Source organism: Camelus dromedarius, chromosome 4, assembly GCF_036321535.1.
Source record: "Camelus dromedarius isolate mCamDro1 chromosome 4, mCamDro1.pat, whole genome shotgun sequence".
Taxonomy (NCBI): Eukaryota; Metazoa; Chordata; class Mammalia; order Artiodactyla; family Camelidae; genus Camelus; species Camelus dromedarius.
In genome coordinates, this window is record NC_087439.1 from 15,826,720 (window position 1) to 15,848,570 (window position 21,851).

Here is a 21,851-nt window from a genome sequence, read left to right on the forward strand (position 1 = left end):
ATGCAAGGTACAGGGAGAACCTGAAAGAATAAGTTAGGTCAGATCCTAGAGGACTTCTTAAAATTCTGGAACTTTATTCGAAGGTTAATAATAAGCCATTGACAGGTTTTAAGCAAGGGGGCGACAACTTTTCAACTTAACAGTGATCCTGGCTTGCGTGGAGAATGGCTTGAGCAGGAGTGATTTTGAACAAAACCAGTCAGAGAGTTTCTGCCTTGTCCAGGCATGAGAAAAGGGCAGCCCCAACTAGCAGTCTTGCAGAGGGGATGGTGAGAAGGGGACAGATTTGGGAGGGATAACTGCCAGGCTTAGAGATGGACTGCATTTGAGGGTGATGGGGGAGGAAATAGAACAGGATGACTTGCAGGTCTCCAGCTAGAAAATCTCGGTGAGTGGTTGTAGAGTTTATTAAAATTGGGAGGGAGAGCAGGTTTGGGTGGGTAGATGGTCATTAATTCAGTCTGGACGTGTCCCAGTAGAGGTGCAGATGAGCTGTCCAAGCCATGAGATTGAACGAGGGGGCTGGTGGTGGATGTCTACTGAAGCTGGCAGTGTTGATTTGGGAATTGCATTTCCCAAGAGATGGTATTTCAAGTCAGAGGCGTGGAGGAGGTGTCCAGAGACGGGGAATGAGATGAGTGGGACACTCATCTCAGAGCTGGGACAGCGTCCAGAGTGCTCTGCTGTTACCGAGCCCAGGCTCGTACTGCTTGCTGCAGGACAGGCCAGTACATCTTGTTGGGACAAGGAACAGTGACTTTGTTTGAAAGGCCAGCAGACCAAGAAGATAATGGACTAGTGTCCCAATGAACCATCTTCCCCAAGGTAGAATTCAGGCTGCTTTTACACTAAAAGGGGAGGGGGTGTGATTGGTTGTTGTGAACTTCTTGGTGTCAGAATCCTTTGTTCTTGCAACTGTCCACATAGGTCAGGTCACAGTGTTCCTGTAAACCTCCAACAAGACAAATGCTGTTCTCCGTTCTGCAATTTTTGTCTCTATATGAATGGGAAAGTGTTGTATCTTTAAAGATTGGACCCTTCAGAGTGGGCTTATCCTGTATATTTCAGGCCATAGCAACTTTCTTGTAGCAAAAGCAACAGAATACAAAGGGTAACTGTAAAAGAAACAGATCCAATATGGAGTCAGATTTGTTCTTCCCTATTATATGCCATTTGGTCATCAGGTCGGGGAGACTGCACGTGCGATAACAGATGTAGAATAGCTTTAAAACTTAAAGCAGGATGTTACTATTATTGGACTGGACTTACTATGAATAATAATGTACGTCTTTGACAACCATTTCTGCATTTGGGTAGAAGAGATGATATTTAATGTTCCCAAACCTGCAAGCCTGTTTCCTCAAAGTTCTTAGTACCCCTATGAAAAGAAAACCCACCTGGTGGGGTTTATTTTTATCATATCATGCAACAGTCATTTCATTTTCAAATCATTAACAGAAAGACATTCTCGTCTGATCATTCCTGATACAACACCCTGTCTTAGAAGCCTGATGCTACCTCCTCAACTTCTCTGAGAGCTTTACTGATTTCAGTTGAGGCCCTCAGCTTTAAATAAAACAGTGTAAGCCTGGCTCCTTCGTAAACCTCTTTTGGTATCTCTCCCATCAGCTGATTTCATTTTTTTTTAACCTGACATTTGGCTATAGATTGTTCCAGGAATTTCATTGCTAACTTACATGATATGAACAGATAAAGGGGAGCAGAATTCATTTTCTAATCTACTTTGAAACTAAATTCTGGATTGTACTTAAGGGGGGGAGGGGAGGCCAGCCTGTGATGGGCGAGAACTCTGAATTTAAATGAGTTTTCATAGGAAAGCATCCTTCCCCGGACTCTTCCTGTACATGGGAGTGGGGGTGGGGTAGAGGTTCTTGGGTTCCATCAAATAAATCCAATCAAAAGCAGACATTCAGCAGGAGTCTAGCCTGCCTGACTCCTTTTCAAAGCTAGTTTGCTTCTTCGAATTTCCATCAAGGTTCTTTTACAGTAACAGGAAAGTTTATTGTGTTCACCTTACCTATTTAAAAAGGCCCTTTCGAGATGATCCCTTTCCTTGTCACAGAGATGTGTAAGAGGGGGGTCTTTATTTCTTAACAGCTGAGATTCTGTTCTTCACCATGACACCCCACAGGAAGAAAATTTATCCCTGGACTTTTGGCCATTTGATTTGAAATACCCTAATTAGAATTTGGGATTCAGAAAGCATCTGCTCTTTGATCCTCTAAGGGCTCTCCAGCTGAAGGCGGGCTGCTGGGGCCGCGTGTTCAAGAACATGGACTCTGGACCAGGCTGCCTGGGTCTGGCTTCCAGCCCCACCCTGTCAGCTGTGAGTTTGGGCAGGTCATTTAACCTATTCATACCCCAACTTTCTTATCTGTACAATAGTGATGGAAGTAAGTAGTGACCGTCTTGTGGGGCTTATTGTAAGGTTTAAATAAGCATGTGTAGGCTAAGTGCTTAGAAGAGTGTCTGAAATACACTCGCGCTGTATTGACTTTAGATGCTGTTACCTCCGCCTGGGGCAACCGGCTGGATTGTGTAGTAGGTAGTATGAGTGGCCATTCATTGACCGTTGCTCTGCTCAGTGCTTTATATGCGAGTTTCTCCTTTAGCTTTTCTTACAGTAATTCCTTGAGGTACCTACTATTCTTTTATCCATTTCACAGAGATGTAAGTCTGTGGTCACACAGCTGGTAAACAGCAGGGCTGAGATTCAAACCCAGGTCTCTCTGACTCCAAATCCCAGCCCTTGCCCCTGCCGCTGTTCCGTAGCTCAGTCTGTGGTTGTGTGGGCACTGGGTGTGGGTGTGGACGTGTGTGGAGGGTGGCGTAGAGGATGCAGGAAAGCAGCCAGCATTGGGGTGATTTGGAGAGGCCTTCTGAGCCTAACTAAGCAGACGATCACAGTTCTGCAGCTTCTCTGCCCCCATGTCAGTCTTCCTGGAGAGGAATTGCGTAGGGACAGGAAGTTGGGGAGGGAGTCAGGGTTCCCGTCTTCCTAGAATTTGTAATTTTTCCTTCTTCTTACAATCCTACCTTCTATCAATTTCCTGCTATATTACAGCCTCCACCCCTCCAATACCTATATGTGCGTGTTGGGAGAGAGGTAAGTCTGGGCCCCAGGGCAGAGTGGTGAAGCCCTGGTTCCAGGTAGCGGAAAGAAGTTTGGCCTGGAAATCAGGGGACCTAAGTCTTGGTCCTCTTTTTGCTCTTGATTAGCAGGAAAACCCTGGTAAAGTCACAGCATTTTTTTGGGTCTCATCTGTGAGTTTAGGGTTGGAAGGTGTCTAGTCAGCCTTCTCCTGGGTCTCTTACCTCTGGCAGCAGAGGTGTTGGTGCTAAGGTGGTGGTGGTGATACCGGTGGTGGAAGAGGAGATGGAGATGGTGATGGTGGTAACCACAGTGCCACAGATGGTAATGATAGTATGGAGAGGGAGGCAGTCGTAGTGATGACGTTGGTGGAGGAGGTGAAGCGGATGGTGATGATGGTGGAAGTGGTGGCAGAGATGGTGTTGATGGTGGTGGAGATGGAGATCAAGGTAGAGGTCATGGTGATGCTGGTGGAAGTGGTGGCAGAGGTGGTGTTGATGGTGGTGGAGATGGAGATCAAGGTAGAGGTCATGGTGATGCTGGTGGAGGTGGTGGTAGAGGTGGAGATGATCATAGAGGTGTTGATGGTCATAGCTAACAATGAGCCCTTATCTGGCACCAGGCTCTACTTAGTGCTTTATATCCATTATCTCATCTAATCAGCCCAGCAGTCCATTTTGCGTATAGGAAGCCTGAGCTTCAGAGATTAAAGCTGGTCATCCCTCGGTGGGCACAGTTGCCCAGGTCAGATGGAGGTAAAGCCAGAGGTGCCAGGATGTAAGTTACTGGGAAATTTATGTCAGGCCTAGAGTGGGAGGGGAGTTACTCTGGCCGTCCTCACATTCTGCTCTCCCCAGACCCTCTCCCTCTACAACCAAGCTGTGCCCAGGTGGAAATTTAGGGTTATACCTGCAAGAGTTCATTCTTCTGAGTAGAAATTGTCTCCTACCACCTTTACCAAATGCTTTTCTAGGTGGTTCCTCTTCATTTTCCTGTGAGTTCCCCCCTTGGTTCAGACCCCAACCCTACGCTTTGGGTTTGGGGCTGCAGCTTCTCTGACAATGACTTGTAGCAGCTTCACGAGGGACTATGCTTTGGTTGGGGGAGGACTGAAGTGAATTATTTTGGGACAAGCATATGTCCTCCAACATGTGTCTTTGGTGAATGTGGCTTTTCTATATCCCCTTGACCTGCCGACCCTCACCTATACTCTGTACCCCATGAGGCCATATTGGAGAGAAACAGGAAAAGAAATGAGTTTTTGGTGCAGGAAACTCAGGGCTGGGATAGTGGCCCACGGGCTGGGAGACGAAAGCTCCTGGTGTCTGAAGGCACTTGTCAGACCCAAGACCCCTCACTCCTGTCCACACCTCCTTCTTGGGACTAGGCACTCGGACCTGGCTTGAATGTAAAGGTGATCTCGTCTTCCAAGTCCTACTCTCTCCTCCTCTGCTCCTCAGGATAGGGATGGGAACCATACAGGCACTGGGCCGAGTCAGGAGGCTGAGTACTGGCCCCTCTGGATGGGGAAGCTGGCTTCAAATGGATTCTGTATACCTTAGATGAATGCATGTTAAATGCTCTCCTATCCAGCCCCTTACCTGACCTCCAAAACTCCTCTCCCGCTTGTAAATATTTATTGAGAAATTACTAGTAAAGATGGTCTGTTACATGCTGAGGATACAACAGTGAAGATGGAACCTCCTGACCTTGTGGAGTTGATGGTCTAGTTCACATGTAGCGTTGTGATGACAGGGGCAGGAGATAAAAGTGCTGGCGATGTCATTGTAAGGAACTTGATATAGCCTTGTGGAGATAAGGAGGGCTTCCTGGAGGCAGTGACGCTATGCGGAAACTTGCAGAATAGAAGCTGGATGAAGCTTGGGCAGTCGGGGTGAGAGGAGGAGGGAGGCAGGGAGAGAGAAGGTGGAGCAGAGAGATCCGCATGTGCAGAGGCCTGAAGGTGGTTGCTCACCCGCTATGGGCCCGACCAGCCTTGGTTACGAGCACCCAGTGCTGGTTCTCCCAGGAGGGCCTCCAGCAGGGACCAGGACCCACAGGCACGTTCCTGCCTGTCCAGCACTCCTGAAATGCCTGCGTTGCCTCTGCTGCGTGGGCTTAGCCGAGTCCTGCTTCATCCATGAGCCACTTGGTTTCCCTGGGCGCTGAGGGGAGCACGTGACCGGTGCTAACAGTATGAGACTAGGAGGCACCATGTTTGGATTCCTGGGCTGTGTGAATGTGGGCACCTCTTCCTCGTTCTCCAGGGATCCTGCTGGTTTACCAGGAGGCTTGTGTCCGAGGGTTTTTTTTTTTTTTTTTCAGTGCTAGCATCCTGGGGGGCTAGTTCTCTACCATTTGCAGGAAACTCTATTAGAAACTGCAGCCTTGCAGCCATAAAGCAGTGTTTGTAAGGGGCATGGCCTCTCTAGTGGAGAGGGTGGCCCCATCATCACACGGTCTGCTGCTCCCCCCGCAAACTTGGAGGGCATCAGGGCCCTCAATACCACCACCCACTCCTGGGCTGCGCGTTCCCAGGGAAGAGGCATTTGGCTTCACCTGTCTGCTGAGAAACAGTGACAGTCTTCTGCAGCTCCCCCAGACACGGGGACTTCACTGTCAGCGGATTCTGAACAGACTGTTGCATAGAAAGCCACACAGCTGCATAGAGGTGAGATCCACATAGAAAAATATTTATTTAACAGATTCCATTTGATCATTTCCCATGCATTCACAGAGGAACAGAGGCACTAGACCACAATGACGGCCCTAAGTGCTGCTTTGAGTGCCAGGGGCTGCCCTACAGCTCCCGGACAGGAGGGCTCGTTTTAGAAATACATATGTTGTAGTGATGTAGTTTTCCTTGCGCTGAAGCTTACGGAGCAGAATGAGATGGATGTAATGCTTGGCAAATTGCAGGCCATTTGGGATCTGGGTCTCTGGCCTCAATATGGTGGATGGAGCCACACTGGGGAGATTGTCCCTTCCTGGGTTTCATCAAATGGCTGGGGCAAGAACTGGACATCAAAGCATCTGTCTGCATGGACAGAAGCAGTCATCATGGCCTTTACATCATTTGAAAGCTGTAACCTGCACCCTTCTCTGAAAACCAAATCCCAACAGCTCTTCTGTCTTCTAAAGAACATTTCTCAATAGACACGAGAACAAGTAGGCAGATCAGAGTTTTAAAGGCAGATCCCTAAGCTGATGGGTCATGAACAGTGACCTGAAGGTGTCCAGGCAAGCCCCGGCAGGGTCAGATGGAGGGGCTCTCAGGGGTGGTGGTGTCCAGTGCACGGCCGTCACCTGTGTCCCTCCCACCCCATCTGTGCTGCTTCCACAGCTGCTCACTTTCCCTCTGGCAAACTTAGCAATGAGCGGTGACCATCCTCCCAGGAAGCCACCTCTTAGCTATAAAGGAACTTGCCTGTGACTGAGGGAGTCGTCGTCTCAAAGCCGTCCAGGAAAATAAGGGGAAGAGAAGAGGTGTGTGCTGGTGATGTAAGCAAGGCTGGCTTGGCTTGGTTACAGGGACCTTGGGAAAAGGTGGAGGGGAGAAAGCAGCGTGAAGAGAAAGGAGAGATACCATTGCCTTTCTTACTGGAGAAACATGTAAAGAAGAGGAGAAAAAGGAAAGGGGAGGAAAGGGAGAGAGAGGAGGAGAGGCAGGACCAAGGTGGAGGGCTGTGCAGGGAAGATGAACCAGAGGGAGGGGTGTCCGAGTTACCGGCAGCTCTGTGTTACACTCCTTCAAAGGTGATGCTTCAAAGGCCAGCTCACGTGACCGCGATGAGACCACACGAACGCTCACTGATCCAGCTCCACCTCCATCTAGGCTGCGCCTAGAAACAGTGGTTCTCAAATCTGAGTGCGCATCAGCGTCAACCAGTGGTCTTGTTAACGGCAGACTGCCTAGCCCCGCCCCCGGGTCTCTGATTCAGCTGGTCTGGCCCGGGGCCTGCCACGTGCATTTCTAACGCGTTCCCGGGTGGGGCTGACGCTGCCGTTTGGTGAACACCCATCCCTTCAGAACCACTGTCTTAGAGGTTGGAGACCAAACCAAGGTTGGGGCTGCTTTGGGTTCCTCGGGACAAAGTCAGTAAGAGCAACGTCTCAATTGGCTGGTAGAAGCAGACTGGCAAACACCAGGCTATAAATCAAGAAAGCGCTAAAACCTTTTATTTGGATGTATCTGTTGCTTCCTGGCTCTTCATTCAACTAACCATATGCTTACTTTCCAGTGGCAATTGCTGTTTAAATGTCAGTTGACAAGCAGCTGTTCCCCACCCTGCTTGCTATGTGCGAGTTAATTTATTGCCCACAGACCCTGATGGAGAATCTCCACCCCCACCCCCACCCCTGTGTTCTGGCCACGCTGAGCCATGCAGCTCACAGCAGACAGCCCTCTGTGTATTCCCTCCATCCCCTGCTCGTGCTGTGTCTTGGGGTGGCTGCCATCTGCCAGGCGAACTCTGACTCTCCTTTAATTTTCCGTGTGTTCCCGCCCTCAGGTGGGTCACCCAGCCCTTCCCATGGCTGCCATCCTGTGCTGCCGCGATTGCTCTCACTACCCTTTGCAGACAGGCACCAGGCTGCGGCTACCTCACCATCCTTAGCTTTTCATCATCAGTGCTTAGGACGGGGGTCCAACTCCTGCTCACTGGGGCTAGGGGTAGGGAGGAGTTGGACTATTCGGACAGAGAGGACGGACAGCTCTATTGATCCCAGAAATCCTAAATCTGTGTCCCCAGGGCTTCAGTGATTCAGTTAAATGGGCTTCTAACCCCAGGTGGAAAAGTCAACCTTTGGGATTTAAATCACACAGAATACCTTTGCTTGGGAAAGGCTCAAATTTCCAGACCGTTTCTGCTTAGTATGAGCTAAGTATTTTTTTTTTAAGCAGGTGCTTATGTAAGATTGGTAGGATGGGCAGATGGATGGATGGACAGACAGATACAGAGAGGTGGATGGATGTGTAGAGGGTGTCCTTATATATAGACTTGGTCACCAGGTAATGACTTGGAATCATATTTTGTTTTCCAAACATTCTTGAACTCCTTTGGATGGACTTCATCTTCCTTTTGAGGGGAGACATGCTCCAGAGCTTTGTCATGTGCCTGTTATTGAGGGACTTGGTTCTAACGGAATCCAGACAGTGTCTGGAAGTGCGGTGCAGACGTGAGCTGGGTTCGGAGATGGACCTGCCTCTCATTGCATTCCACCCTGGGAACAGTCAGCACTTGAGCCTAAAACTGAAAACAAACCGAAAACTCGTACTCTTGTTTAACAAGAATGAAAGGCTTGTCTGTCAATCTCGGGTAGAATCCTGTGTTCTGAGCAGCATGGCAAGGTAGTGGGGGTCCTGCCACCTTGACCTGTGAGATCTTGGGTGAATCTCTTAGCCTCAGTTCTGTCATTTATAGGACAAAGGAGTTCTGGAACTGGTCTGCAAGGTCTCTGTCTGCTTTCCCATTCTCTGATGACTGGGAGATGAATTCTGGGACCCACACATGGTTCCCTTCACTTTAAAGATCGGAGGGAAGAAAACACAGCATAGTGTCAGAGGTATGCATTCGGCCCCATCCCGGGCAGCATAGCTTAATGTACTTCTGAAGACTCAGCCAAGCAGGCTGAATTGAATGCTGTTGAAGTGTCAGGCTTCAGTGCGGTATGTGTTGGACATCTGCACTACTTCTGTTTTTTAAACAACACTATGCTGCCGAGAGTAAATCTGTGTCACTACCTAATGGCTCTTGTCATTTTACTGTAGTGATCAAGGAGGAAAAATGGAAGTACTTTATGTGGAAAAACAGGTAAGATATGAAGGTATTTCTTCACCCAGAGTGCCAGGCTGTCGGGAGTACAGTACCGATCTATCACTAATGCACTTAAAACAGTTTACCTGCTTTACATGACTGAGTTCAGTTTGCTGATCTTCATTCAAGTTCATACTAAAGTTATTTAACTTCAGGCTACACGACACCACACAGACCAAAGCATTATAGATTTTTCTAAATGTAATATACAAGCCCAAATTGATTTCAGCCACACGTAAATTTAGTTACATCTTTAATATATGCTATTCAGGCATGAGTAAAACTTTAAAGCTTCGGTCTCAGCTTCAGAGTAGCTGGAAATACAGCTGAACCAGTTGTTAAACAGAATAAAAAGTCACCTTTGGACATGGTGTTATTCTCGGCAATGTGTTATCTAAAATAATGAAAAATGTGTTTTCAAATGTGAAAATGAACAATTACTTATTATTATAAAAGAATTTTTTTTATTGGGGGGTAGTAATTAGATTTATGTATTTCTCTAAGAAAAGTACTGGGGATTGAACCCAGGACCTCGTGAAGGCTAAGCATGTGCTCTACCACTGAGCTACACCCTCCCCTCAAAATGTCAGTTCTGTAAGGGGACTACTTTGACTTCTCTTCCTTCCTTCCCAAAGGCTAACCTCTACGACATTGCCCCTGGACACACACCTCACACTTGCCCTTGGCTGTACCTGTGTGCCCAGTGCCCCACTTTCCAGAACAAAATCTTTCGAAGCACAGGAGGAAAGTCCCAGCCAGTTGAGGCGGGGGAAGTGTATTATATTCTAGCAGCCCTGGCAGAGACTTGGCACCATCTGGGTTATTCTAGAATGACTAGGCAAGGCTTAGAATGAGGAATGCAAAATACAATTTGTGCTTTCAGAACTACTTAGGCCTTAAATAATTTGTAGTCCCCCTATAGGGAAGGCTTTATGTGAAAAGACTAGATAAATCTGGTTTGTAAATGCCATGGCTGGGAATGCATACTCAGAAATACGACCAGAAGTCAACCTTGGTTGCATTGTCAGAATCTTAGGAGGATAAATACAGGCCAGGCGGGAGATTCCTGGGGTGTTTCCTTGGTTTGGCAGGACTCTCTCAGTATGTGGCTGGGAAGTAGGGAGAATGGGAAGAGGAGGAAATAAAGAGCCTTGCTGCTTTGGGGAGAGACCAGGAAGGATAAGGGACCTGTGCTGTAGCCAGTTGGGTGGCCCTAAATGCAGTATTCTATAAAAGCCACACTGGGTTTCAAAGACTTAGTATGAAAAATTATAAAGTATCGCATTTGGTAGCATGTTGAACCCACGTGTGAAATGATATTTGGGGCATATCAGATTAAAAAAGAGTTGATTTCACCTGTCTCTACTTTTTGAGTGTGGTTGAGATTTTAAAATTACAGTTGTGGCTTACATTTCTAGTGGACAGTGCTGCTTAACATCTATTATGTATGGTGGAATGTTGGCTCATGTTTACAGTCTTGCTTGTGTTTTATTTTTCAAACTGAAACCGTGAGAAAGACAATATTGCATCTTTGAGAGAAAAGTGTGTGTGTGTTTATCTGTATCTCTTGTGGATTTTGGAGTCCAGCAATCATGTGTCCTGGCTATAGCCCTGGGGTAACTAAGATTCAACTTCTTCACCTACAAAACGGAGGTAACAGTTTTGATCTCAGCAGGCTGTTATTAGAAGTGAGAAATGCACAGGAAATTAGCAGAGAGCACTGAAACTGACATGGGGAAAATTCAGTAAACAATCGGCATCATTCTTACAGCTCATGATCTGTCTGATGGCCTCGTCTTTTAATCCCTGACCATTTCTAACTCGGTTCCTTGTCTCACTTGTCCTCCAAAGTTGTATTTGCTTTCCTACCTATTTACTTCTACACCCAGAAAGCCAAAATTTCCCTTCTTTTTCTCATCACTGAAGAATCCCTGGTATGCTACCTCATCTTTTGCTGCTTGTTCAGACTAAGGTACCGCCTACTTATTTACTTTAGCTGCTTCAGTTTCAGGGCAAGGATTCTCTCCTGGCTGAAACTACAAACCATCCGCAATCCTTCATCTGACCTCGTTCCTTGCCTCTTCCCTGGGATGCTGGGTCTTGCCTTTTACGGAACTCTACTTCTTTTGATGGGTCAGTCGATCAAGGACAACTGACACCAGGCAAAGGGGGTGACGGTAATGGGAGCATAAGGGACATGTAAATAAGAGGTCGCGAGAACAGACAGGATAGGAGAAGAGCACTTTTATCACATCTCTTGCCCCCACATCCCTGCCTTTAGCTCTGCTGTGTTCAACCTGTGGTAAGTACAAGGCGGTTCTCATTGCCTTTCTACAGTTTTGCCCCCTGATGTACAACCTCCCACTGTGTAGCACAGCACACATCTAAAACCCTGTGCTCAAGATCCATACTCTAGGAAATCAGTCCACAGAGGAAGATGGTTGTTACTTGTTCTCTCAACTTCAGTAGCAAGGAAGAGGAAAAAAATAAACGTTGTGAAGATGTGTCGCTTCCCTAGCTATGGTGAGCTTCCTGGCTCCTTTACAATTAATGAGATGAACCTTTCTGTCAGAGCTGTAGGAGATAAAAACAAGGAGAAATAACTTAAGAACACACTTGGAATAGCACAGGTGGCTGGAAGCACCCGTGCCTCTTAAAGCAATGGAAAAAGAAAGCCCCCGATTTCCTGTGCAGGTTTTGTTTTTTTTTTTGTTTTTGTTTTTTTTTTTAAGTTATCAGAAAAAATGATTTCTGTTCCCAGCTGTAACTAGGTGCTTCAGAATACACTCTTGACTTAAGGTGGTTTTTTTCTGCCTTTTCATCAGATCAATGTTACTTTGCCTATTTTTAGATTTACTGAGTGTTCTCAGGGTAGCAAACTCAAAGGAAAGAAATAAGCAAATTGCAGGCTTGACAGGATTAAAAAAAAAAAAAAAAAAAAACAAAAACCAACCCTTGGAAATTAACAGGGCAGCAGGTTTCCAAGGTCCTCTTTGCTGACAGCTGGGATTTTTGGAGGATGGGTTATTTCAGTGCCAGAGGCCATACCTCGGGCCTTCCCCCCCACCAGGTAAGGGGATGCTCAGGTGAGTGAAAGAACCAACCTTGGGTTGGTAAATGTAGCTGTTCTCCTAGAGCCGTTATTAATGAAACATTTACCACTGCTCAAAGGCAAGAGGGGTCACTGCCAACAATAATTTCCCTGTTGTTTCCTAGAAAAGCAAAGAGCTTTGAAAATGTGTATAAATAATAATGTAACAAGGAAAAATTCAAGTTTAGGTGCTGGAGGAAAAATTTAAGATACCAGCTGTCCACGTAGATAGAAACTGACATTCTGATGTCTTAGCTCCCCAAGACCTTCCTTTTCTTGTTCTCTTTACCTTTTTGGTCACTGTGGGTAAATACTCATAACACTGTGATATCGGTTGTCCTTGGTTACCTGGCATCTTTTTCTGTCAGAGGCTGTGGAAAGAGCATTGACTGTGATTCGGACAGCGGCTTTGTGGGCATGCACACATCTGTCCAGCAGTCAACTGGATCCCCGCTTAGGGGTCCACTGGGTGGTGGGTGGCTCTTCAGGGCCTGATCTTTTCTGAACTGCTGACGCTGCTACAGCTCAGTGCCACAAAAGCAGTGAGCATCTTACCAGCTGAAGAAGGAAGTTTTATATTTTCCATTGTTTTCCAGTAACTTTTTTCCCTCTATGAGGGTGGCAGAGATGATTGATTATATATAGAAACATCCGAAAAGAAACAGAAGTGCTGTTATAGATATGAGCGTTGTTATTACAGGTGTCCATACCTACTAAACCTATTTCCAAAAAACACCCTCCTGGAGACAGGCTACTCCTGATTTTGCCTCCCCTGAAGCTGAATGCAAAATCAGTGTCGCTATAAACACTTTGTTCCCAAAGGGATGCCACTTCCCTTTGTCTTGAAAATATCACTGGTCTTCTCTACGCAAGCATTCATCTTCCATCTAGTCTTTAAAGGACAAAACCAGATTTACGGGCTACATAAAATGCTTTCTGGATACACAAACCACAGTGAAAACATTTTTAAAATTAATAACCATCAGCAGGTATAAATAATTTGTCCAAAGCATTAATGGTCTTTAACACAGTCAACGCCCCCTGGCCTTGAAAGAGTTTAAATTCTTTTTTTGCTAGTGGCAAAAAAAAAAAAGCTGTCAAGCACAACTTGAAAAATTGGTACCATTTCCTGGCCAGTAAACACAGAACTGAGGGGCTAAAATATTTTGAGCATTGTGTTGTTGGTCTGAAGTGGTTGTTCTCTCTCCCCCCTCCCTCTCACCTGCCCAGGGCTGATTGTTGTGATGCTGGCGGTCTGCTGGATGCCTAACCAGGTTCGGAGGATCATGGCTGCAGCCAAACCCAAGCATGACTGGACCAAGTCCTACTTCCGGGCGTACATGATCCTCCTCCCCTTCGCAGACACCTTCTTTTACCTGAGCTCGGTGGTCAACCCGCTGCTGTACAACGTGTCCTCGCAGCAGTTCCGCAAGGTGTTCCGGCAGGTGCTGTGCTGCCGCCTGGCGCTGCCGCACGCCAACCAGGAGAAGCACCTGCGCTCCCACGTGGCCTCAGCCGTGGACAGCGCCCGCTCCCCGCGGCGCCCGCTCATCTTCCTGGCCTCCCGGCGCGGTTCCTCTGCAAGGAACACTAACAGGGTTTTCTTAAGTACTTTTCAGAACCAAGCCAAGTCTGAGTCCGAGCCTCAGGAGGTGAGCCGGGAGTCCCTAGAATCCAACTCAGAGGCTAAACCAGCCAGCCCTGCCATGGAGAATGGTTTTCAGGAGCATGAATTGTGACCATCGAGGAAGGAGGCCTGGAGTGCTAACCACCAGCCCTCCCGACGTGAAAGCAGTGTTACCCTCACGCAGTAGTGACAAAAGCAGCTGTGCCCCCACCAGGGACAGGAGTGGAAGCCAGGGGCCTGGGCACAGTCAGATGCCCACTTGAGGGCTGGTTCTGCCAGCCTGGCCTCGACTCTGGGGACAGACAGGGCCGACTTTCACTCCCCTTCCTTCCTTCAAGGACATACTGTAAATTCAGTCAGCCTGGACTGATTCAGCGCTCACAAAAATTTTTTCACATTCAGATCTTTCATTATTTGCAAAGGAACTAAACGAAAGAACACAGCTTCCCCTCCCTACCCGGAACTGAAGGACATCCAGAAGAATCTCGGGGAGCAGGGGGGTGGCAGACCAGAAGAACACTGCAGGAGGGGCCGGCATCTCCTTCGGCTTCAGCAGTGTGCCAAGAACAGGGCTAACATGAGGAGCAGGATGGTGCTGGGGAGCCCTGGCCGCAGGGCGGAGGCGGAGCTGCTCCTTTTCTTGGGCCGGGGCCCGTTGCAAAGAGGGGTGTTGCAGCAGCTGATGCACACCGAGTTCAGTTTCCCCGGGGAGCAGAAGGACTGGTACCCAGCAGAGGCGATGAGGCAGGCGGCGGAGGATGCACACGACTTGCGGTACATGATCCCTGTAACACAAACCCGAAGGAGCTGGGTTAACCAGCCTGTGCTGGCCAAGAGGACGGCCTCCGTCTGAGCCCAAATTCCCGTGGACAGCACCTTCTTACTCCTATCGCCCAGAAACATGGTGGGGCCAGGGAGCTCATTCGGATTGCTTCATTGAGACCCCCAGACTACCCGACATACGCAGTGAAGGTAGTCATCACTTAACTTGCTCGTGACAGTTTTTCTCAGAGCTATTTGAGATGCCAATACCAGTGAATAAAGAGCTGTTACAATCAAAGTTTGTTTTCGTTTCACTTTGGAATTCACACTGTGTACTAGACGGAGCTTTTTATTTACTTTTTTTTGGTTCAAACTCTCATGCCACAGAGAACCACAAGCCAGGCTTTAAGATCTTATCTCTGTTATTTATGAGCGACCACAGAGCGATGGCTCTCAGCTACGTGTTTATTAAATCCTGGAGTTCTCTCAATAAAGACCAAGCCCCACTGTGACTAAACCACATCACTACGGAAGGAGCCCTGCTTTTCCCCAGGTTTGAGAGGTCCCAGGGGTTTGGTGAAGGGGTGGCCTGGCTGACAGTGTGCCCAGCACTGCCTTATTCTAAGGGGAGTTTTGCCCTTAGAATATATGGCCGTTTCCCGGTCAGTATCACACAGCCAGCAGTTAATAACACACTGTGGGCGCATAAAGGGGCTTCCCAGTAAGACTGGAAGGCCCAACTTCAGGAGCACGTGTGTTAGGTCCAAACTGCAACATAATCATCAGATTTGGGTATCTAGATAATCATTTGACTTCATAAAGCTGAAAGTTTACCCAAATAACAGCTAGGCTTATTAAAAACTTCCCTGGATGCCAGGCACTTTTCAGGGGGCTACTAGCTCGTTTACGACCTGCAACAACCCTATGACGATGGCCCCCAAGACCAGCCCCATTTCACAGATGGTGATCCTAAGGGCAAGAGAGATTTAGTAAGTTGCCCAAAGTCACACTTCTAGAAGGTAGAACATTGTGATTTGAACCAAGTATTGTGGTTCCATGCCATCAAATCTGTAGTACTGTATAGCAAGACAGCCAGCCGGTTAATCACAAAATGGTTTCGGTGGTAGTGTTTTTTGCAGGGGGGAAGAGACTACTTTGAAAATAGCTTGCGGTGTGTGAGGCCATTTTGTATCAATGAATTACCTTTTGTTTTGGACAGATGATGTCATCCTACAGCTGGACATTGAAGTGCATGCCTTTAGCCCATCTGCTGTCCCACATGGGGGACACAACACGTTTCACCAGGAGCCAGGGCTCCTTTCCCTTGGACTCCCTGCAGGGATGCGAGTTTGCAGGCATTGCTTTGATTTGTGCCCCTATCTACCCCCTGAGAGCTGCCGCTTTGGATGCTAGAGAAACAGTAAAAAAAAAATTGAAGTGCCTAAAACTTCCAAGTGGGAGGTAAAGAAGTACTTTAGATTTACATTAAAACATGCAATTTTACGTCATTTCTATAACTGCTTGTTTGTATGGGTCGATTTTCTAAGACTGTTAGGAGAACCCAGAAGGCAGCTGGTCTGGTAAGATGACGCCCACAGACAGGGATGTGTAGGGAGAGGGAGGAGCGCTGCCGACGGCTAAGGCCCGTGCTGCAGGGCGCTTTCACGTTCCCAGACTTCCCGTTGTCTCTCTGTGCTCACTGGTGCCCATTTTAGGAAATTAAGTTTTACTCTCTTTTTATTCTTAAATATCAAAAGTACTGCCATTTGCCAGTTCAACTTCAAAAACCTCTTTTCCTTTAAGTAAATTTTAAAAACTCAATTAAGTAAATTTAAAAAATTCGAAAGTATTTACTGAATATGTTTTCACTACAAAAAAAAAAAAGAGAGAGATAAGGTGCAAAGACCCCTTGACCACCACGTCCAACCCTGGGTCCTCCTCGGAGGTGAGCACTCTTAGCACTTTGGGTGCCTCCTTCCAGGTCTGTGTCTATGCACTTGCGTGTGTGTCCACGGAGAAAAGGTATGTGCTATGCTGTGTTTCAATTTGCATTTTTACTTAGTAATACGGCTGGGGATATATTTTTAAATCTAACTCTGTAGTACTATGAATCAATGATTTTAGTTAGATGAGTAATGCATGATGGGAGCCCCAGCTTTTGTGACTGCTGCCCAGGGGACACCACCAGATCACCTGGCTCTAGTGGCCAGTGGGGCCTATGCTCACTGCTCTGCAGGGCTGTATATATTTGCATTCTTTAAAAGTTGCTGCCAGAGGGTCTGCCTTCCAGTCAGCCTGAATCTAGGTGCTGAGATCCTCTTCTTTGGGACATTAGCTGATCTCAGCACACACACAACTACTGGGAGCTATTAAAAATAAAATAGGCTGCTTCGACAATTACAAAGGTTGACAAGATAACCAAAAGCTGGGTGCGGTAGGGTTGAATGACAAGGTACATCTCCTACACAAGACCAATCCTTTAAGACTGAGAGAGGTGGCTGTTCCATCCCATACACAGAAACCAACATAAGCCATCAAAATGAAGAAATAGAAGAATATGTTCCAAATAGAAGAATAAAAGTTCAGAAGAAAATGTTAATGAAACAGACATAAGTAATTTACCAAAAAAAAAAAAAGTTCAAAATAATGGTCTTAAATATGCTCACAAAACTTGAGAGAAGAGTGGATGAACACAGTGAGAACTTCAACAGAGAGAGAATGTAAGTAAGTACCACATAGACTTCTTATCTCAGAAACTTTTGAGGTAAGCAAGGTAGATATTTCCATTTTATGGGTGAGGAAACCAAGACTCTAAGGACCAAGTGACTTGACCAAGGCTCACACTGAGACTTTAGTGTGAGAAATGGTTCTGCAGAGACTTCCAGTCAAGATGGCAGAGTAGTCCCCAAATTCACCTCTCCTTGAGACTGCAACAAAACCACAACTGACTGCTAAACCACCACTGAAAAAAAAGACTGGGACCTAGCAAAAAAATCCTCTTCAACTAGAAACAAAGAGGGAACCATAGTAGGAGGGGCATGCTTGCTATATAATCGGGCCCCATACCCCCGGGGTGGGTGACCCACCACCTGAAGAATAATTAAGTTGCAGAGGCCCTCCCACAGGAGTGAGAGCTCTGAGCCCCACGTCAGGCTCCCCAGCCTGGGGTTCCAGCATTGGGAGGAGGAGCTCCCAGGACATCTGGTTTTGAAGGCCGGTGGGGCTTAACCTCCAAGAGCCCCACAGGACTGGGGGAAACAGACTTCACTCTCTTGGGAAGCGTACATGGAAACTCAAGCGCCAGGTCCAAGGGCAGAGGCAGTGATTTCATAGGAACCTGGGCCAGACCTGCCTGCTGGTTTTGGAAGGTCTCCTGGGGAGGTAGGGGGTGGCTGCAGCTCACCTTGGGGACATAAAAACTGGTGGCAGAAACAGGAGTGTTCATCTAGCTACATGAGCTTTCCTGGAGGCTGACATCTTGATTGGATTATTAGTGCAAAGACCTAGCCCCACCCAACAGCCTGTAGGCTTAAGGGCTGGAAGCCTCAGGCCAAACGACATACTGGGTGGGAACACAGCCCCACCCATCAGCAGACTTCCTGAGCCACAAATGCCTCTAGACAAAGCCCTACGCGCCAGAGGTCCAGGACCAAGCTTCACCCAGCAGCGGGCTGGCACTGACTCCTCCTGCCAGGAAACCTGCATAAGCCTCTAGTACAGCCTCATCCAGCAGGTCCCAGAAATAAGAAAACAACAATCTCTAAGCCAATGGAAGGAATGGCCAGGCCAGACTCTACACTGTGACTGGCTGGACCCTGGCCCTTGGGTGACAAGAGAGGAGTGCACTGCTGGGACGCACAGGGCATCTCCCACAGAGGGCCACCTCTCCAAGATTGAGAAACCTAACTTACCTACCTAAAAATGCAAATAGAAAGATAGATAATATGAGGCAGCAGCAGAGTATCTTCCAAGCCAAGGCACAAGACAAAATCCCAGAAGAAATAAGTGCTGAGGAGCTAGGAAATTTATCTGGCAAAGAATTTAAAGTAAAGATGGCAAAGATGTTCAGAGAACTTGAGTACAGATGCACAGAGTGAGGTTTTTAGCAAAGAGCTGGAAAATATAAAGAATACCCATACAGATTGAAGAATAAAATTACTGAAATGAGTCACACACTAGAAGGAACCAAGAATAGACTAAATAAGGCAGAAGAACGGGTCAATCAGCTACAAGACAGATTAGTAGAAATCACTGCTGCAGAACAGGAAAAAGAAAAAGTGAAAAAAAAATGAGTTAAAGAGAACTCTGGGACAACATGAAGCACACTAACATTTGCATGATAGGGGTCCCGGAAAGAGAAGAGAGGACCTGAAAAAAATTCTGAAGGGATAACTGAAAACTTACCTAACTTGGGAAAGGAAACAGTCACACAAGTCCATGAAGTGCAGAGTTCCACACAGGATCAACCCAAAGAAGAACACACCAAGGCAGATAGTTATCAAATTGACCAGAATTAAGGATAAGGAGAAAAATATTAAAATTAGCAAGAGAAAAGCAACAAATAAATTTATGGGTGTTGCTTTGTATGTTATTAGCTGATTTTTCAGCAGAAACTCTACAGGCCAGAAGGGAGTGGCACGATATAACAACCAAGAATACTTTATCCAGCAAGGCTCTCATTCAGATTTGATGGAGAAATCAAAAGCTTCACAGATAAACAAAAGCTAAAAGAATTCAGCACCACCAAACCAGCTTTACAACAAATGTTAAGGGACTTCTCTAGTCATCAAACCACAAGAGAAGAGGAAAAAAGACCTACAAAAACAAACCCAAAACAACAAAATGGCAATAAGAACATACATATCAATAATTACCTTAAATGTAAATGGATTAAATGCTCCAACCAAAAGACACAAATGGGCTCAATGGCTACAAAAACAAGACCCATATATATGCTGCCTACAAGAGACCCAATTCAGAGCTAAAGACACATGCAGTCTCAAAGGGGATGGAAAAGGATATTCCATGCAAATGGAAACCAAAGGAAAGCTGGAGTAGCAGTAGTTACATCAAACAAAATAAATTTTAAAATAAAGACTGTTACAGGAGACAAAGAAGGACACTACATAATGCTTAAGGGCTCAATCCAAGTAGAGGATATAACAATTGTAAATATATGTGCACCCAACATAGGAGCACCTCGATATATAAGGTAATTGTTAACAGACATAAAAAGAGAAATTGACAATAACTAAGTAATAGTGGGGGACCTTAACACCCCACTTACGTCAATGGACAGATCATCCAGACAGAAAATCAATAAGGAAATATAGGCCCTAAATAATACATTAGACCAGATGGACTTAACTTATACCTATAGAGCATTCCATCTGAAAGCAACAGAGTACACATTCTTCTCAAGTGCATGTGGAACATTCTCCAGAATCGACCAAATGCTGGCCCCAAAGCTAGCCTCAGTAAATTTAGGAAAATTGAAATTGTACCAAGCATCTTTTCCAACCACAATGCTATAAGGTTAGAAATCAACTATAAGAAAAAACCCTGCAAAAACTACGAACATGTGGAGGCTAAACAATATGCTGCTAAACAACCAATGGATCACTGAAGAAATCAAAGAGGAAATCAAAAAATACTTTCAGACAAATGAAAACAAAAATAACGATCCAAAACCTCTGGGACACAGCAAAAGCAGTTCTCAGAGGGAAATTTACAGCTACACAAGCCTACCTCAGGAAACAAGAAAAATCTCAAGTAAACAATCAAACCTTACACCTAAAGCAGCTGGAGAGAGAAGAACAAACAAAACCCAAAGTTAGAAGAAAATAAATCATAAAGATTAGAGCAGCAATAAATGAAACAGAGACTAAAAAAAACAGAAAAGATAAATGAACCTAAACGCTGGTTCTTTGAAAGAATAAACAAAATTGATAAACTTTTAGTCAGACTCATCAAGAAAAAAGGGAGAGGATCCAAATTAATAAAATCAGAAATAAAAAAGCAGTTTTACAACTGACACCACAGAAATACAAGGGATCATAATAGGCTCCTATGAGAAACTATACACCAACAAAAAGGACAATATGGAAGAAATGGACAATTTTCCAAGATTGAACCAGGAAGAAAAAGACAATATGAATAGACCAAATGCCAGACTGTAGTTGAATCAGTGATTTAAAAACTCCAACAAACAAAATTCCAGGACCAGGTGGCTTCACAGGTGAATTCTACCAAACATTCACAGAACAGTTAACACCTATCCTTCTGAAACTATTCCAAACAACTGCAGAGGAGGGAACACTTCCAAACTCATTCTATGAGGCCACCATCACCCTGATACCAAAACCAGACAAGGATGTCGCAAAGAAAGAAAATTACAGGCCAACATCACTTATAAATATAGATACAAAAATCCTCAACAAAATACTAGCAAATCAACTCCAACAACACATTAATAGGATCATACTCCATGATCAAGTGGGATTTATCCCTGGGACGCAAGGATTTTTCAATGTCCACAAATTAATCAGTGTGACACACCACGTTAACAAACTGAAGAATAAAATCTGTATGATCATCTCAATAGATGCACAAAAAGCTTTTGATAAATTTCAATATCCACTTATGATAAAAACTCTACAGAAAATGGGTATAGGTGAAATATATCTCAACACAATAAAGGCCATATATGACAAACCCACAGCTACCATCATACTTAATGGGGAAAAAATGAAAGCATTTCCTCTAAGATCAGGAACAAGACAAGGATGCCCACTCTTTCCACTTTTATTCAACATAGTTTTGGAAGTCCTAGTCATAGAAATCAGAGAGGAAAAAGAAATAAAAGGAATCCAAATTGGAAATGAAGAAGTAAAACTGTCACTGTTTACAGATGACATGATACTATGCATAGAAAACCCTAAAGAAGTAACCAGTAAACTAGTAGAGCTCATCAATGAATTTGATAAAATTGCAGGATATAACATTAATATACAGAAATCAGTTGCATTTCTATACACTCACAATGAAACAGCAGAAAAAGAAATTAAGGAAACAATACTATTTACCATCACACCAAAAAGAAGAAAATACCTAGGGATAAACCTACCCAAGGAGGCAAAAGATCTGTATTCTGAAAACTGTAAGACACTGATGAAAGAAACTGAAGACAGCATTAAAAAAATGGAAAGATATATACCATGTTCTTGGATTGGAAAAATCAATATTGTTAAAATAGCCATACTGCCCAAGCCAAAATACAGATTCGATGCAATCCCTATCAAGTTACCAACGACGTTTTTCATGGAGCTGAAACAAAAAATGTTAAAATTTGTATGGAAACACAAAAGACTACAAATGGCCAAAACAATCTTGAAAAGGAAGAATGAAGCTGGAGGAATCATGCTGACTTCAGACTATACTACA

At 45.5% G+C, this 21,851-nt stretch overlaps 2 protein-coding genes across 6 annotated transcripts in view; one reads left to right on the forward strand and one right to left on the reverse strand.

Moving 5' to 3' along the window:
- The window catches only part of GPR39 (G protein-coupled receptor 39), a 284,672-nt gene extending 269,966 nt beyond the window's left edge, over nt 1-14,706 (forward strand). For all 4 annotated transcript variants that reach the window (XM_064484714.1, XM_064484715.1, XM_064484716.1 and 1 more), the window contains one exon: nt 13,250-14,706. In XM_064484714.1, the coding sequence (XP_064340784.1) occupies nt 13,250-13,758 (509 nt within the window). In that variant the 3' untranslated portion in view covers nt 13,759-14,706. The remainder of the gene's footprint in view (nt 1-13,249) is intronic.
- LYPD1 (LY6/PLAUR domain containing 1) overlaps nt 14,196-21,851 on the reverse strand; it is a 47,275-nt gene continuing 39,619 nt past the window's right edge. For both annotated transcript variants that reach the window (XM_031451294.2, XM_010980068.3), the window contains one exon: nt 14,196-14,431. In XM_031451294.2, coding sequence (XP_031307154.1) covers nt 14,196-14,431 — 236 coding nt within the window. The remainder of the gene's footprint in view (nt 14,432-21,851) is intronic.